The following is a 17,726-nucleotide window of genomic DNA, read 5'->3' as shown; positions in this document are numbered from 1 at the left end:
TTTCTAAAATAATTGAACAAATGCTATCTTTTGAACTCTTGGCATGAAAACAAACTGAGGTTTCTACCATTTTTTTCATGATTTTTCATGTTCATCACTATTTCAAAATAAAGGACTGAACACCTTAGGAGTATGAAAATATTATTGTTGCAAATTGATAAATTACAGCTCCTCTGTAATTTATTTTGAAAATCAGTCACCAAATATGAAAACTAGAGATTGTAAGCTTTCAAATGATATATAGTTTGTCAATATTACTTAAGGTTTTTACTAAGATATTATTGTTTTAAAAATATACTGGCAAACGTCCCACCTGTGGGACGGTGACAGTCAAAGGGTTAAAACAGTGTTACTAAATGATTAGGTTATTTAAAGATTAATGTTAAGAGGATTAGAATACTAATTATAAAAAAATAATAAATGAGCATGCACAATTCAATATCCACTATCAATACAATAATCTATATAAAGTTGATGCAGTACAGATGTATTGTGCATTCTTGAATGTATTTTTATTCTAAAATAAAAGTTTACTTAGGTGTAGGGTTAAGGTTAGTCTTTATTAATAATATTTAGCTTTACATATATTAAAAAAGTCTATAACATGAATTTAAATAGATGTGTGTATCTGGGGATATCACACATCACTCAGTCTTTAAGTGTTACTGAGATGTGTTTTTGCCTGAGTGTGTACGTGCCTCTCCACCATCCAGACACCTTTAAGATATTTTAGTCCTGGGACCAGCGCTGTTGACACCCATTCGCTGTAACACTTGTTCCTCCATCTCAAGCAGACAAACGCTCCACCTACACACTGACACGCAGAGAGACAAGGATTCCTCCACATCTCGTCTTCCTCTCGGAGGAGAATGGGTCATATGCAAATGCATGTCTCCGCATGGGCAGTAGTTTCCCACAGGCAGCAGGAGAAAGAGTGTTCCCTCCCTCTCTGCACTCTTTCAATAGTCCTTTTCTTCTGCCGCTAAGCCCCTCTATGCCCGATAGTGGCCCGCTGCATAGGTAGCAAAACCCCTTTTCTCCCCCTCACAAGCTTTAAAACACAATAGCTCACTTAAGCGCGCGCACACACACACAAATACACACACAAACCAACCAATAAAGTACAACCGTGCACAACTAAAAAGGGGGTTCATGGGCTCTTCTGGGGAGAGTGAAAATGAGGGAGAGATGAAGGAGAGGGAAATAAAAAGGAGTTTTTTTGTTTAGGAGTAATGCTTCCTCTCCTTCCGTGGGACCAATGACCAGGCTGATCATTAATCCCCGTTTGTAAAAGCATAGAGATGTTTGGAGCGCTGTTTGCTGAGAGCCAAATTTGGACAGGGCCGCAGGAATTAAGCAGCACCTGTAATGAACCGTATACGGATCTCGGTTCTTTACAGGCCAGAGGATGATTAGGAAAAGAATCCTATTTAAGACCAAATAAAGCTCAAATTGACACTATTTACTATAAATGTTCATGGTGATTTGGAACATAATTCAATAGTGTAGGTTATTCAAAATATTTTTTTTTATTTCACTCCAACTCTGAAACAATATTTCTGCTAGCATAATCAAGGCCGTATATGTAGTGAAAAATAATATTATTCAATAAACAGAGCATTTCCAAGAATAACAATGTCGATCCAATAAACCATACAATCCAATTCAATCTTAATTTAGGAATTTAAGTCCCGCCCTACATTATTTAATATTGAAAGTTTTGTTTAATTTACAAATACACTACCATTCAAAAGTTTGGGGTCAGAAAGATTTTCTTGTGAAAAAATTATTATACTTTTATTCAAAAGGACAATAAAGACAATTATTAATGCTTTCGTTTATTTCAAATAAATGTTGTTCTTTTGAACTTTCTATTCATTAAAGAATCCTGAAAAAAATATATTAAGAAGTACAACTGTTTTCAACAATGATACACTTATCAGCATATTAGAATGATTTCTGAAGGATCATGTGACACTGAAGACTGGAGTAATGATGATGAAAATTCAGCTTTACCATAACAGGAATAAATTAGGCCTACATTTCAAAATATATAAAAATACAAACAGTTACTTATTTTAAATTGTAATAATATTAAACAATATTACTGAATTTGTTTTCAAAAACATTTTAAAAATCCCACCGTCCTGAACTTTAGTGTAAGTCACATTACAAAAGTTGTGTTTGCTGTCTCATGTTGTGTGTATTGTCATGTCATAGGCCTGAGTGGCTATCACTTTTGCCAATAATGGAGTCCTATTTCCCTTTCTTTTCTTTTCATTCACCTAATCAACAAAACAAAAGGGCCAATTTCCTTTTCTGACCCTTCTAAAGAAAGCGGACAAATGCGTACAATCCGAGAGAAACCACAAACTGGACCTCAATCAAATAGAAATGCACCACCACGCTCTTGTCTACAAAGTTCTCACTCACATACAGTGTTTTTCACGTGCTTAAACACACATTAACACACCGGCCCTTCACAAGAAAAAAGCCATGTTTGTTATGCAAAGCACAGGAAGGGAGAGAAGAGGAGCTATCTTGCCAGTTTACAACAGTCCTTCACTGTCACCTCAGCAGGCCTCCAAAACACTGACCCCCATCTTCAACAAATCCCTCCCCCATGTGACCTCCACACGGGGGGGGGGGGGGGGGGGGGGGAACTGAAAGGGAATGGGGGGTAAGACGAAAAAAACAAGGGCTGCTTCTGAGCTTTGTTACCGAGAGATCTATTCACAGAGTGTGTATTTGTGTGTTGGGGGCTTTAACACACAGCCAATTTGTTACGCTGGACGCCTCACAATGGCACAGGGGGGGGAAAGTGAAGTCATACTTGAGGCAATGCATGGGCGCCCATGGCAGAGGTCACTAAACATCACCCTGCTACTGTGTCTTAGAGAAAGAGTCAAAAGAGGAGAGGAGAAGAAGAGAGGAGTGGAGAGCGCATTTCAGATGGACTTTTGGAGGAAGTCAACGAAAGGATGATGGATAAATGAAAATTTCCTCCTCGGCTAAACCTCACGCACCAGGGAGAGACCCTAAATGTTAGCAGATGGCGTTTAAAATGCCCTAGCAGCATGTCCCGAAGAAAAAGGGTTCCTCCTCCTCAGTCACATATACCTAAAAACAAATACATGCAAAAAAATACAACACAATTTCCAAAACTATAAAGCGTCACCTTAAAGTGCACAAGTAAGAGAAAAAACAAGCATGTGTGTTTATTGAGTTATACCCTAGAAAGTCTGGTACGGGGTGTGGAAATAGCCCAGCGCAGTAATTAAAGTTTTATCAGCCAAATAAATTCCGCTACACCCATTTTATCACAGAGCTGGCAGTGGCCTGACGTTGGCCATAGCTCTCCGAAGGTAATGACAGTAAACAAGCTAAACATTTCTCATCATTCGTTGGGTGTTCCACTGTGAGTGTTTGTAAAAACGCAGTCAAGTAAAACTTTGCGGGTTCTGCTCATTTCAGAGGTGTAAATCCTTCTCCTGAAATGTCTCGGTATAAAAATACAGCCTTGCTAAAGTTCTTTTGAAACGTAAGAGAAAGCCACTACAAAGCACAGCACGCTCACCAGCCGCTGCCATGTTTATTTTCTTAGCCATGCTAATACCGGTCAGCCACATTCCTCTATTCCCAAACCGAGAGGTTTCAAATTGCCCTGCAGTACTCTTGGAGAGAGCCAAAGGAGGAAGGGACAGAAGGAGAGCTGCCCTGTGAACAACACCTGTCGTCTTCCGGACTATTAGCACCTTCACGTTTACAGCTCAAGGTCCCGATCGCCTTCATGTTACGCGCCGCGAGAACCCCAAGCGGCCGGGAATGTCGTTAGAATGAGTCCCATGTGGAAAGGTGAAGAAAAAGACACACTGGCACACAGTTTAAGCATCTTCTAGAAAGAACCGAACCCTATCTTTATAAGGATTTCAAGAATCGTACCGTTTTGGGAATCTGCATGTTCAGAAGTTCTTAGTGACATACTTGAGATACTCTCAGTTGGTGATATAAGCAGTGTGCTTTTAAATAAGATCGATTAAGGCTGCACTGCACAGTCACACAGCTTTCAAGATGTTTAGACACCGTTCACCTTCCTCACATTCTACAGATAACTTCACCTGAAACAGCTTTAAAAACTCGGAAAAACTGTTGACTATTTAGCATTCCACTCTACAGAGAGTCAAAACCTGTGGGCGGTTCCCTGGGCCTCAAGTTTACTGAGTTTACTAGAGACTTGCCTGATACAATAAGATATTATGATAAAAACATATCTCTATAGGGTTTAGCATATTCTGTTTTTCAGGGTAGGTCATTCAGGCAAGGTAGGCCAAAAGTCAAAGAGAGCTAATGAATTCTCTACCTTGTAAAACATTCTTCACCTTCCCAACAGCTCATCTCGGCGTTAACACCCTGCCTTTAGCCAAAGCAACAGGCACATCACAGATTTTTCACCTGATGGTGAAGTGCTGCTGTCACATGCTCACCGTGTAAAGGATTCAGCACTGAAAAAACGTTCCCTTCCCCCCTCAGCCGCCGTGTAGGAACCACTGTAACGTTTACAAATGAAGGCATATTACTGCAATCTGACTCATGAGAGTCAATAACATTTTATTGATTGACAAAAAAAAGTAGGATGAATAAATATTCACATATTTAATTTTTTAATTTTTGATAGTTACCCAGTGATGATCCATAACATTTCAACACGACAGAGGAAAGGAAAGTTTGGTAATTCTTCTTCTTCTTTTTTTTTCTAAATACAGCAACTTTGTTTGCATTTGTGGTCACACTTTAGTTTAGGGTCCAATTCTCACTATTAACTTACTATTAACTACAACTTTTGCCTCAGTAAACTCCCAATTATTGCTTATTAATAGTTAGTAAGGTAGTTGTTAAGTTTAGGTATTGATTAAGGGATGTAGAATATGTTCATACAGATAATATTTGCTTAAGTACTAATAAACAGCCAATATCCTAATGCATGCTAAGCAACTAGTAGTGAGAATTGGACCCTAAACTAAAGTGTTACCATATAACCGTAAGACTCATTAGGGCAACATGTCCCATCAGTGACTTATCAGGACAGCAATGGTGCCAACAATTAGGCCTTCTGATAAGAGCCACAATCAAGCAACTTCATATAGAAGACCTAAGGGAGGCATTTTAATTATGTGGGATTGTTAAATTGGTGAAGGTTATGTGAATTATAATTAGAGCTGAAGATGTTATGAACAAACAGGCACTTCAGTTTAATGCAACATATTTCCTTGTGTAGATTTTAAACATTACAAGAATTCATAGTGTTCAATTCAAGCCTTCTCTGGCTGATTTAAAATAGTCCTAAAGTAAGTGAGTTGAAATAAAAACATTCCATTCATCTTGATTATGGTAATTAAAGTGAAAGTAAGTCTGGTAAACACAAGGTGAATCCATCTAGAAGACAGTTTGCCTCCAGTGAACATTTACTGTTGGCCTTTACAAGAAACGGCGAAGCACTCAGGCGGGCCACATTCCAATTATACACGGTCTGATCAACACTCCTTACGGGGGCGCGGAGGGGGAGGGGCGTATGCTAATGACGCAGGGACGCGCACAGTCAGGGAGCGTTCATCACGCACCGGGAGCGGGTGCGCTCTGAGGTCAACCCGTGACTTCAAATAATTAACGGTCAGGACGCTTAAAGCGCCTGCGTGCATTTAAAGGAGAACAAACTTAAATGAATTTGCTTCATTTGAAACAGTTTTATATGATTGAGATCAAAATGATAAAACAAGCTGTATTTAAAACAGAAGAATTAAGCTTGAAATATAATGACATAATGTCATCAAAATCTATGGTGTTCATAAGATAAAATAGGTAGAAGCAGGTGCTATTGCACGGCTCAGGTGCGTCTCCGCGTTTAGATACCTGCAGTGCGGTGAGCAATGCCAAACGCTCTATGACAAAGCACTTATATCAACCCAACACTGCAGAAAAGCGGTGCAAAATGCCCTCAAGCCTCACGGTGTAAAATCATTCTAGGTTTCGAAACAATTTCAGAACACGCCTATGCTTTTACCGCATGGAAAAAAGATCATGAGCGATGCTTCAGCACCTATAAGTACCAAGGATGCTCTTTGCACTATAGCGATGCTTTTAAGAGCGTTACAGAACGCCGAATGATAACAGGCACCCATCCGTTCTGCAGTTCAAAACAAACGACAACAGCAGCTGAGTGAGAAGGCATGCGAGAAACACTGCACATACATCTTTTTTTATACCTGCACAAGTTGACATTTGCTGCAACGCACGAGAAACGCCTCCCGTCTGCTTTCAAAATGAGCCAATGTATCTCAGAAAGAGAAAAAAAGAAAGACTCCTTCTTTGTCAGCAAGTTCAGGTAGCAAAAAAAACAATAGCGAGATGGTCAAATGGCATCTATGAAAAACCTAAGTGACATTTTTGTCTTTCCTTCCGATCAGGTAAGCACATATTTACAGGTCGCTCTAACGCGCGCACGCTGAGAGAACAGCTACATGGCGCGCGCATGGCGTCAGCCTGAGAAAAAGTGTCTTTCTTCACTCATCTCTTTATCAAAAAACACTTAACTCTGCAGATAAATCGTCTGAATGTTGAACGGTGCACTTTAATCTACAAAGGACGGAGTGTGGTTGAATAAAAAATGATTTTAAAAGTGTTTTCGAGTTTATATTCCCCATCACACGCGCGCGCAAGCGAGAAGTAAAGCACGCCCTCGCATTTCTCATTATCGATTTCCTTAGTAAAATTACTAAGGCTCACGTCTATACCGCTCTGGACACAGCTCACCAGATCAATCGTTATCATTCAAGAGCAAATACGCAAGTACGATTTTAAGTTATTTACCACACATAAACCTGAAACATACACGTGCATTACAAAGCGGATGCATAAAGTCCCCAAAACAAATAAACTGTCAGTGCAGTAAGTCCAGCTGCAGCAGCGCGATTTATCAGGATTCTCTGCGCTGCTCGGGATGTATACGCATTCCTTATATAGGCTGCAGCAGTTGTTCTAGCAGCAGACAGCCCTTCAGATTCCTTTCCTTTTCTCTTCAGTGTTACCACCCAACTAGAAATGTGGCAGGCTGGCTGCAACAAACAGGTTGCTTTAACTGGCATCGTGCTCCAGAGCTCTCTGAGCCCCGGTCCCTGAGGGACGCCTAGACTGGCAGGACTGTTACATAAACACACCCTTATTTTTTGCTTTGTAAACTTCAATCGGAGTTCAAGAAGAAACTTTCCTGTCAAACATCACCGCGAACTGCATACATGCCCCTTTTCCCCAAATGCAGCAGCAACACAGAGAAGCGTGCTGCTGTTCTAAGGCAGTTTCTTATGAGCTACATTACAAAAGTGGGACTCGTAGCTGTACCATAGCAAGTGAAACCAACCAAACTGTCACATCGGCGATGTAAACCCATGTATTCATAAACACTACGCTAAAATGTTTACATACACACTATTAGGTTATTCTTAGAATTCTGCTAGCTCGCTAGCTACCTGCTACCACGCAGACAGCGGAACAGCCCATTGCAGATATATCAAAGTTTGTTGTTAACGAAAATAAAACAAAATCCTCCCAAGCACCAGCTCTATTCACAAACACGTATTTATGAAAGCATTCCCACCACTTCAATCGCTCAAACTGGTTCATGCGAAACCAAATCACCCGCATCGGACCAAACAGGTACATTTTGAGCGAGAAAATAAGTTTCATTTCGTTCGAATCTAAAGAGGAAAATCCAACAATAACGACCAACGGGAGTAACAGATTCGAATCGAATTAATTTGTTTAATTATAAAGCTTTGTAAAGTGAACTCAAGGCGGAGAGAAATAAAAGGGGAAACAAAAGCGAGATTCACTTGTATGGGACTGGCTGCGTATAACGGTCCGCGCTCGCGCTGTGTACCACTAGGCGGTGAGAGAGTCGCGAGCGCGGCAGGTATAACGGTACACCAGATAGGGGCTATAACACAGCGCTACTTTCCAGCACTTTTTGGGGCTCGAGAAGTTCTGCCAGCGACCCGGAGTCCTGAGTTGAATGAAATCAGCCGTCGCCAAGCAAAGCGAAGGGTTTTTACTCACCGTTTGTCCTCCTCGGGTTCGCCTGCTTTCTGCGCTTACACCTGGGGCCATCCGCCATGATCCTTTCGCTGTGTCTAAATGCTGCTGGAGAGTCACCTCCTCTCGCCCCCACACCTCCCCTCCCTCCCTTCTACTCCACCTCCCCTCCCTGCACCTGGTTTACGACACTCGGCTTTACGACATTACCTTCTGGCTCCTATACCTCTCTCTCTGGCGCGCAGACCCCCGTCTCTGGCCAACTCCCGCCCCTCACACCACGCGCTCCCTGTGGCGCTGCTGCCTGTCCGAAACGGTCACTGATCAACCTGTCCATGCACACGTAGACGTAGAGGACTTCAAAATGTATGTTGATTGACAGTTCAAAGGAAGCATTATTGTCTGGACAAAACAAACATGTCCAAGCTTGTACTACAACCAAAAAGCGCAATGGTAAACATTCAAACTGAATCAAACGTCATAATATTTTTTTTTTACAGTCAATTGTGGGGGCGGGGAAAGTTTGACGCGTGCACCTGTTTATGGTGCGCGCGCTCAAACACTAGCACACATACACATCGACACAATCTGCAACTTTCTCTTATTCATGATGAGGCAGAAATCTGCATGTCATAAAACTAGCCTCAGCAAGAAGTAAACAGCAACATTTTACATAGGGGACGCTGGGGCTAGTTGTCACACTATTTACTCCAAAAAGTATTTAATCCAATCTAGACTATAATGTTAAGTATATAACTATTTTTAACATTTCCATTGTTATTGCCCATGACAAAACACATATGGTTAACATAGCCCTACATAAATCTTTTGTGACAATATGCAGTAGTACCAGGTATGGGGTAAGTTGTCACAATCTAAACAAGCAGCTTTTTGTAAAAAAAAATAATAATAATGAAATAAATAAATGAACAGTGCAAAACATTCACAAAATATATATAAAAAAAAGTCAAAGGTAAAATAGGCTACAAATTATCTAACGACTTTTTAGTGTAGGCTACTGTAATTAGTAAATACGCTATAAAATTACAATATTTAAAACATGTGACAACCTGCTTTGGCTTCACATATAAAAACAGTGTCCTGAGAACACTAATATAGTTGACCATTGCCTTTGTGTATTTTATTAGGCTAAGTGTTTTTTTTTTTCAAAAAGCTTTTTGTAAAATATGATGACATTGGAATATTACTTTAAATGATAAAATTCACAAAACTTACACTAGTTTAAGATGATTTTTAACAAGGTTTTGGACTCCGCTTTTGATTCAGAACATCACAGTTCTGACATACAATCATTGTGACAACTAGACCCAGTATCTCTTACATACTTTATAATTATATTACTTCAGATAGAATTTCCAAAAAATCCAAATGGTTGTATCTGACAAGATCATTCAGACAGTTTTAAATCTTTTATATGCTAGTCAGTTTTCCCCATAAGTTTTGAATTATATATAACTGTTTTTATTTAGTCCATATTGAATTCAAAGGAACATGGTTGGAACTTCAAAGTAGTGCCATTCATTTATTAATTATTAATTATCATGCCACATGACTGATGCTATCAGTGGCTGAGTTTTTTTAAAGAGTGCACATCTAATCGTAATGTAATATTTGACAAACACATCAGTGAAATATGCATATCTAATGCACTTGGCAATTTTTCAGGTTGGCAAAAGCTTTCTAAATAACTGTGACATAAGGTCTAATGCTATTTGCCTTTGCCATCTCTTTACTGGCATAAATGTATACGCATCTAGATGTGTATTACAGTAGGAGAGACTGTGATTTGTATTAGTTTTCAAGAATGAAGAAAATACGTGTTTGAGTATGTGTACGTGTGTGTGATTGAGTAGGAAGGAGGAGGAATGCAGTGTGTGTCCCAAGGCACAGGGAGGATCATGGGACCCTCACTGCAATGATTCAGTCCTCCACCCAAAGAAAGAGCTCGCTGTTCCCCAGGGATGTTTACTCCTCTGACTCTGACCAGCGAGAGAGCGCGTGAGAGGCAGAGAGAAAGACAGACAGACAGACAGACAGACAGACAGAGAGAGAGAGAGAGAGAGAGAGAGAGAGAGAGAGAGAGAGAGAGAGAGAGAGAGAGAGAGAGAGAGAGAGAGAGAACTGACACCAAGTAAAAAGAAATTGAAGGCCAGAGAAAAGTTTGACGTAGAGAAATGTTTAAGATAATACTGGATGAGTTAAGATGCAATCTAAACAAAGCTTTGTGCCATCCAATGCCAAATATCAATAATGGCCAATGAAAAAGATTCTCTGCTTAAGTGCATTTCTTTAGAAATATGAATGCAGCAGCCAAAATAGCAGCTAGCACATTCATACCGAAGCACCAACACGCTACTATCTGAAGGTCTGCCGTTCTCTGTCACAGGTCACAAAAGCGAGTGCTGCAGCAATGGCGGGATAGGGCTATTCTTGTACCTGATGACTATCAGGTTTCTGTCAGACCTCAACTGGGTGTGGTGTACTTAGCATGGGACTGCAGTGTACAGTCCGTATTGATTGAGTGAAGACACTATATAATCTCACAATGATATGCTGTGAATCAAAGTGAGTTGCACAAGGCTATAAGAAAAATAGTCACTGTAAAATTAAATAATAATTACCATATATTTACTGGTAAAATCCACCTATTGGAAAATATCAAATGAAATTATTTACTCACCCTCATGTTGTTCCAAATCCGTATTATTAAACAAAAGGTTTAATAAATCATGTACCCGTCACTCTTTTCCATGCAGTTACAATGTATTTGAACTACAGCTTTAAAAAAGATGTAAAAGAACCATAAAAGTGGCCCATGTGATTCATTTGCTGTAAGTGTTCTGATGTCTTTGTGTTTTATCTCTAATAATCTTCATCAAGAATCACTATGATCTGCTGAGTCAGTGAGTTGAACAGATCAGTCTGAATCATTCAGATAATTTTTATTCAATTCAATTCAATTCAGTGAATCATATCAACTGATTCATTTTGATTCAGTTAATCAGATCAATTAAGTGAATCAGATTATTTGATTCATTTTGATTCGGTTTATCAGATCAATTAAGTGAAATGATCCAACTCAAATGAGTATTAATTAGTTTAATAATTCACACTTCTCTCATGAACTCTTTCATGTGTAGTAGCGTTGCAAGTGTTTGATACTGTCTACGCGTCAAAGCAAACGTTTCAAATTCATTTGTCCTTTGTGTCAGAAGTAGCTCAAGCGAACGGGAAATCCATTTATGGTGACGCTTCACATGGCATCAAGTGTAGACAGTACCAATGATTGTAATTTCTACTAGCTTTTGACACAATGTAATGAGTAACTGTAATAGAAAATAATGAGTAAATTATTCAGTAACACTTTGTTTTAAGGTGACTTAGTTGCATGTTACTATATGTGCTTACTAAAGTAATAACAGTAAATTATGCAGAATTACAAGTAACTAACCCTAAACCTGACTAAGTAAGTAGATGTATGTGGAACATAAGTAATTTATTCATAATCTCTCTTAATTTTTTGTTCCTTAGTACAAAACAGTCCAACAGGTTTGAAACAACAATACAACTCCGTTGTATAATGACAGAATTGTCATTTTTTAAGTTAACAAATCCCTTTAACATCCTGTGATGTTTTCATTTTGCATGTCAACTGCAGTATGATCACACTAGGAAAATGATTTCCATAAAATGTACCAAATAATAAGGTCTGAAAGGAACTATGACCTTCTTAAACATTCCAAAGCCGTCTATGTTTAATCAAATCTGCAAACGCTCTACAGGTGAGCTATGGTCATGAGAACAGGAAGTGGAAAGGGAAATGAAACAATGGTTAGGATACAAATGACAGGGCAATTTCGTTTTAAATGTTTAGAGAGAAGACAAGCTCTGTGTTGAAAGCAATATCCTCTAAGTACATAGTGGAATCTTTTGCAGAGAAAAACCCAACGTTAGTTTAGAGATGCCCCTGCAGAAGCCTCAAATACCCTCCCTGTCATCTGTCTAACCCTCTCCAACCCATGGCCTCTTTCACTTCATCAAACAGACAACAGACAGAGCTGAGTAAGGTGCCTGTCCCTTCATCATTAAGCCAGTTTGCTCTGCCTATGGCTGCTGACAGTGAATTATTCAACAGGACAAAGTGCTCTGTGGCTGTGCAGAGGCTTTACAGAGTAACAGATAATAATAGCATTAATGTCCATAGAATCACATTAAGAGAGTTAGTACTCGGTTTTCTGCCTTCCTATATATATTTATTCACACACCGCATGCATATAATGGAAAAGAGCGACGTGGAAAAGGGTGGACAGGTTTGACGGTCCATAATGAAAGGGTTTGAGCTACAGTATGTTCCCCTACTGGCCATAACCATCGCAATAATTGGGAGCTGAGGTAGAGGAGAGCTGCTGAAAGAATTTTTTGGAAGAAGTGAGGTAAGCGGCTTCTGGTGGGATTAAATGAACATCATCCTTCTGAACTTTCCTCGGGAATTTCATTGGTACATGATGCTGTCCTAAAAGAAATCTCCAAAATTGTGCTGACTTGGTGAGGATTGGAATGGCAAAATGATAAAATGTCATTGCATGGTTTAGCTTGTTATTGACCAGGCACCAGTCAAATTCTCCCCATGTCCCAGCGACCAGAGCAGCTGCCCAGCTGAGTTGGCTCCAGGTGCCACTACGGTCCAGCAGGCGGGCCTGCGGGTGAGCTCAGAGACAGAGTGAAGGTGAAAAACAGACGTTCCCTGGCTAGAGGGAAAAGAAAAAGAAGAAAAGCATTGCAGTGAAGGGCAGGCTTCATCAGAGATCAATGATGAGGCATTTTGAAAACCACACACGCTCTCTCTCTCTGCTGGTGCTAACCGACTGGAAAAAGACGGGACGCTATTCTGTGGAAAGTCCGGTCTATTCCCATTTTCCTTGGATGCTGCCATTTCGACATGAAGTCATATTTTCTCGCAACGACGGAAAACAAAGAGTAAAAATAATGCTACTGCTAATATTAAAACTGCATAATAGCTCTCACTACGCTATTAAAATAGCAGTCTGAATGCCAGTAGCCTCTATTCCCGGTTACTGGTGACAGGACCACCCAGCTGGACCAAATTAAAACTCAACAATATCTGCCATCCAAGAGCTGCTGGTTTTAATCCACTGGGCATCCACTGGCAGTTTAACGGAAGCAGAGTGGTGACTTCATCAAAGGAGGTTTAAAGTAACTGACCTCATACTGCAAGCAATTTATCCATTAATATTTCCACTGTACGTCCATTTCTTCACCTGTTACCTATTCAAGTCTCATTTACCTTTTTTTTCTTTTACTGGGCTAAACAGAAAGAGAATGAATGGAGCATGAAGACAGGAAGAAAGAGTGCAAAAGAAGAGACAAGATAGGGGAGACAGCAACATGAGGGGGGGGGGGGGGGGTTAGAAAGCTATCCTTACTGCTCTACATTAAGGGATCAGGCCGCGTCTCTGTAAATGAGTATTGATCCTCCTCCTGGCGGGATCATTTAGGAGATTAATGCTGGCAGTGCTGTTTGGGGGGTGTTGGGGGGTTCCAGTTGGTCCAGGGGGGAGCTGACTCAGAGCTGCCCAGGACAGAGAGCCTGCTGTGGGGCTACATGGAGAACAAGCCCCTGCCTCCCCTCCTAACCATCTGGACTAACAGCTCAGGGCGCCAGCTGTGTGGGGGAAGGGAGAAGATGTTGTGTGTATGTGGTTGGGGGGGGGGGGGGGGGGGGGAGAATTGAGAAAAAGAAAAAGGAAGGAAGAGAAATGGAAATGCAAAGGACTGCTAAAGAAACAGGAAAACTTACATAAAAATAAAGAGGGAGGTAAAATCAGCTAAAAGTTATTTGTATAAGGCTCATTTGACACACAGACACGTTGAAGAAATGGATGATTTAAAGTGGCGAAAACAGAGGAGAGGAACAGAAAGCGTGAGGTACGAAAGAGAAACACAGGTGGCAAGTACAACTGCAGAAACAGAAAAAGAGTGAAAAACAAACAGAGGATTATGGCAGAAACTGACAGGTACACGTTAGTGACTAAGGTGGAGAAAGAAAGAAAGAAAGAAAGAAAGAAAGAAAGAAAGAAAGAAAGAAAGAAAGAAAGAAAGAAAGAAAGAAAGAAAGAAAGAAAGAAAGAAAGAAAGAAAGAAAGAAAGAAAGAAAGAGTGTGGTGATCATGATGGATGGAGATAAAAAAAATGGTGAAACTAAAGCAACCCTTGGGACTGTGTTCAGCATGAGGCATTAGCCATCTTCCATTACAGAATGACAGTAAACAAAAATGTAATAATCTTAAACTAGGGACAGACCATCAAAGATCAAGGTAACTAATGGGCATTTGCCAGAAAATAAACTGATTTGAAGACCCCATGAAATGGCTTGATGTGCATTGTGTTGAGTTGACATTAAACAGGAAGTTTAGGTTGTTAAAAAAAAAAAAAAAGTAATTAGGTTTTTAATTATGTCACAGAAGCACAATTAGCTATTGCTAGCCAGTTAAGTGGTATTAAGGCGCGGTTGCATTTGCGATTGTTTAGCAAATTTTCACAAGCAAAATCCAGTCCTTCCTATATGGAACCCATGCAAGTAAAAAAAAAAAATTGTGAGGGCGAAATATTCGTCCACTCAGAGGGTTAAGCTGATCATGATGCGGCTTTACCATGTTCACCAACAAAAACTGATTGGTTTAAAAGTAAATTATGTGTGAGCTGTGCTTCATACTGTAAAACACACTATTGACAAGGGACATTCTCATTCTCCAGAGCATTTTATTATATGCAAATCAGTGCAAATTGCACTTGTGAGTGCAAGATGAGTTATCCATATTTTTGGTCTATTTCCCAGAACAAATAGTTTCGTCAACTTTTAGAAGTAGGCATACACTAATAACCTCGGCACTTATTGACATGGACTAATGTCCACAAAACAATTCAAACTATTTGGATTTCATGTGGTTCTATAAACTTTGGACATAAAGTGCATACAAATGAAAGCTGTCTTCTCCTGTGCTGCGAGCCAAGTATGGCGGAAACATCTGTGCAAAAAATTGTGAAACTCAAAAGTGATTTCTGAGTCCTACAGTTACATGGCCAGAAAACAAGTTGATTGTTTGAGACAAGATCAAAATATTTTTTTCATAAGCTCTAGTATTATGCTGAAGTTACTGCTTCTCATGGAAAATGCAAACACTAATGCCATGGCGACAAAACTATTCAAGAGCCCAGAAAAACTCAAGGGCCCTACAATGGAATGTTTTGAATGCAAGATTGAGATGTCAATCACACTACGCACCCCCTTCCCAAGAACAAGGTCATTATGATCTCACTTCCTCTTCTTTGGAGTGTCCCTGGACAGGACTGACGCTCAGGAGAATTTGGCCACTCCCAAAACAAAACATCCAGTGAGCCAGCAGATTCTTCTACAACTCAATTTTGTAATCAAATTCTTCATGTAGCCTAATGTAGAATAAGTTATCTATAGATACATACAATCGAAATTGTAAATGTTACCAAATGACCAACTCTCTTTTTTTCTGTAAGCATATTCTTTAAAGTCTGTATTTCAAAACTGGTATACAACGTTCACTGCTTAACTGAAAATGACAAAGATGTGTAAACAGATATTGTTTCATGTACTTAAAAATATTTTGTTCATTGTAAAGTATGTGTGACTCAAAATTAGTAAGTAAAAGCAAACATCTGCGTGCCCACTGCCCAGGTTTTTTTTTTTTTTTTGATGGGAAAAAACGAGTGTGTGGGAAGAAGTAGCATAGCTGATGTGCGTGTGTGTGTATGAGACGGGATTTTTTCTGGATCATCCAGGTTGTACGGGTGAGCTAAGTCTGTCACGCAGATTAGCTGAGATCCATTCCAAATGTTCCGTCAAAAATTCACCTCACAACCACAGCTAAAATTTATTTTGTGTATGTTGGAACACTAAGATCTTTCTTCTGCTCATTCTGCTGGCATGTCTGAGAATCATGTGCTTCCCACACTCATACACACACATCAGGCTCTGCATATCATAGAATCCTCCACATTTAGGTGCAGATGTGAACACACCTGAGAGAAAAGGAGAAATAAAAAGAGAAACCAATAGAGAGAAACGGTTGTTATCCAGGTGCTTTCATTAAAGGAACTTTTTCCACAGAAGGCATTTGGACATCCTCCTCATTACTTTCCTAAGTTTTGTTTTCCACTGATTCAGTCTGTTCCCTTCACATTAGTGGTTAGATATTTCCATGTTTAGTATGCAGGTATTTAGTCATTCAGAATTCCTGCCATTTTGTGGATAGATTTGGCGTATTAGCATGAAGCTAATTTCTTTTCAATATTTTTTTTGTGATGCACTCTGTGTATATTTCCTCATTAAAAATGTTTACATAATTTTTTTTTTTTTTTTCAAAAGTACAAAAAAGAAAAAAAATGTAGGTCATGTTATAGCCTCTAAATCATTTTTCTTAAAGCTACACTGTGTAGGAATTACTCCCATCTAGCTGTGAAATTGTATATGACTACCAACTGAATAATACTTTCTAGCCCCTCCCATTCCGAGGGCGCTTTAACTCCTACGGTGGCCGTATTATTTCAAATCTGCTGGCAGTTGTGACTAATCTCCCCCTCACATTCGTCACGGTGCCACTGAGTGTAAAAACGCGAAAGGCCGAAGCTTGAATTTCCAGGTATGTCCCTCTTTGGCTAATGTATTTTCAAGATGGAGGCGCAACATGGCTTCCGCCATTCGAGCAGCTCACCTGTATGTATTATAAATGGCAGATTCTACGCTTACGAGAATACTTGATTAGTTGGTAGAAGGAATTATACATTAATGAGCACATATACGTTTGAAAGAACAAAGTGGTTTTTGCTAAGAATCATCTTAAAAAAATGACACGGAGTAGCTTTAACATGGAGTGGGTCACCTCATGGTGGCCACCATGTTGAGATCACATGACTTATTGAATACTACTCACATTATCTCAGTAAACATCATTATAAATAAATGAATCATTGATGACTGCAAATAGCACTGGCATTGGTTATCATGTTTGCTCTTGTTTTAAGCTTTGCTTTTGCTTGCTTGTCAGAATTAATCTAAGACGACTGCCATATATCTGTCAGCATTACATAAGCACAAAAAATACTTGAGTGCACCTTTAAGGAAGAAGAAACCTGTCACATGTCTCACCTGTTCTTTTACACTGACCCCAAAAAAAAGAACCCTGTCCAATGGTAGGTGAATTATTGCCTATATTCTTAGACAATACATTCTGAGATGTTCAGTAAACTTGAACAGGGCACAGGATATAGGCCTAAATTGGCTACTTACACATTCTTGACCAAAGGTTAATATTAGTATATATATGAGAAGGAGTAGGGATTAACAGGTGGGATTACTTAAAGGAAATGTCTTTTGGGAAAGATATTTTAGAGCAGCTAGAAGAGGCAAAGACACACACACACACACACACACACACACACACACACACACACACACACACACACACACACACACACACACACACACACACACACGATAGGTCCAGCGGTCATGAAAGCTGCTAAAAGCTGCTACAGATTTAGCCTCTCAACCCATAATAATTTAGAATGTA

General features: G+C 39.7%; 1 protein-coding gene across 1 annotated transcript in view; it reads right to left on the bottom strand.

Annotated features, from left to right (window-relative positions):
* zeb1b (zinc finger E-box binding homeobox 1b) overlaps positions 1–8,401 on the bottom strand; it is a 62,874-nt gene extending 54,473 nt beyond the window's left edge. Inside the window, exon 1 of the mRNA XM_079595284.1 lies at positions 8,107–8,401. Within this exon, the coding sequence (XP_079451410.1) occupies positions 8,107–8,164 (58 nt within the window). The 5' untranslated portion in view covers positions 8,165–8,401. The remainder of the gene's footprint in view (positions 1–8,106) is intronic.
* Positions 8,402–17,726: the final 9,325 nt, after the last annotated feature.

The sequence above is a fragment of the Phoxinus phoxinus genome (genome assembly GCF_949152265.1).
Source record: "Phoxinus phoxinus genome assembly, chromosome: 21".
In the NCBI taxonomy this organism is placed as follows: domain Eukaryota; kingdom Metazoa; phylum Chordata; class Actinopteri; order Cypriniformes; family Leuciscidae; genus Phoxinus; species Phoxinus phoxinus.
This window is presented reverse-complemented; position numbering and strand designations above follow the sequence as displayed.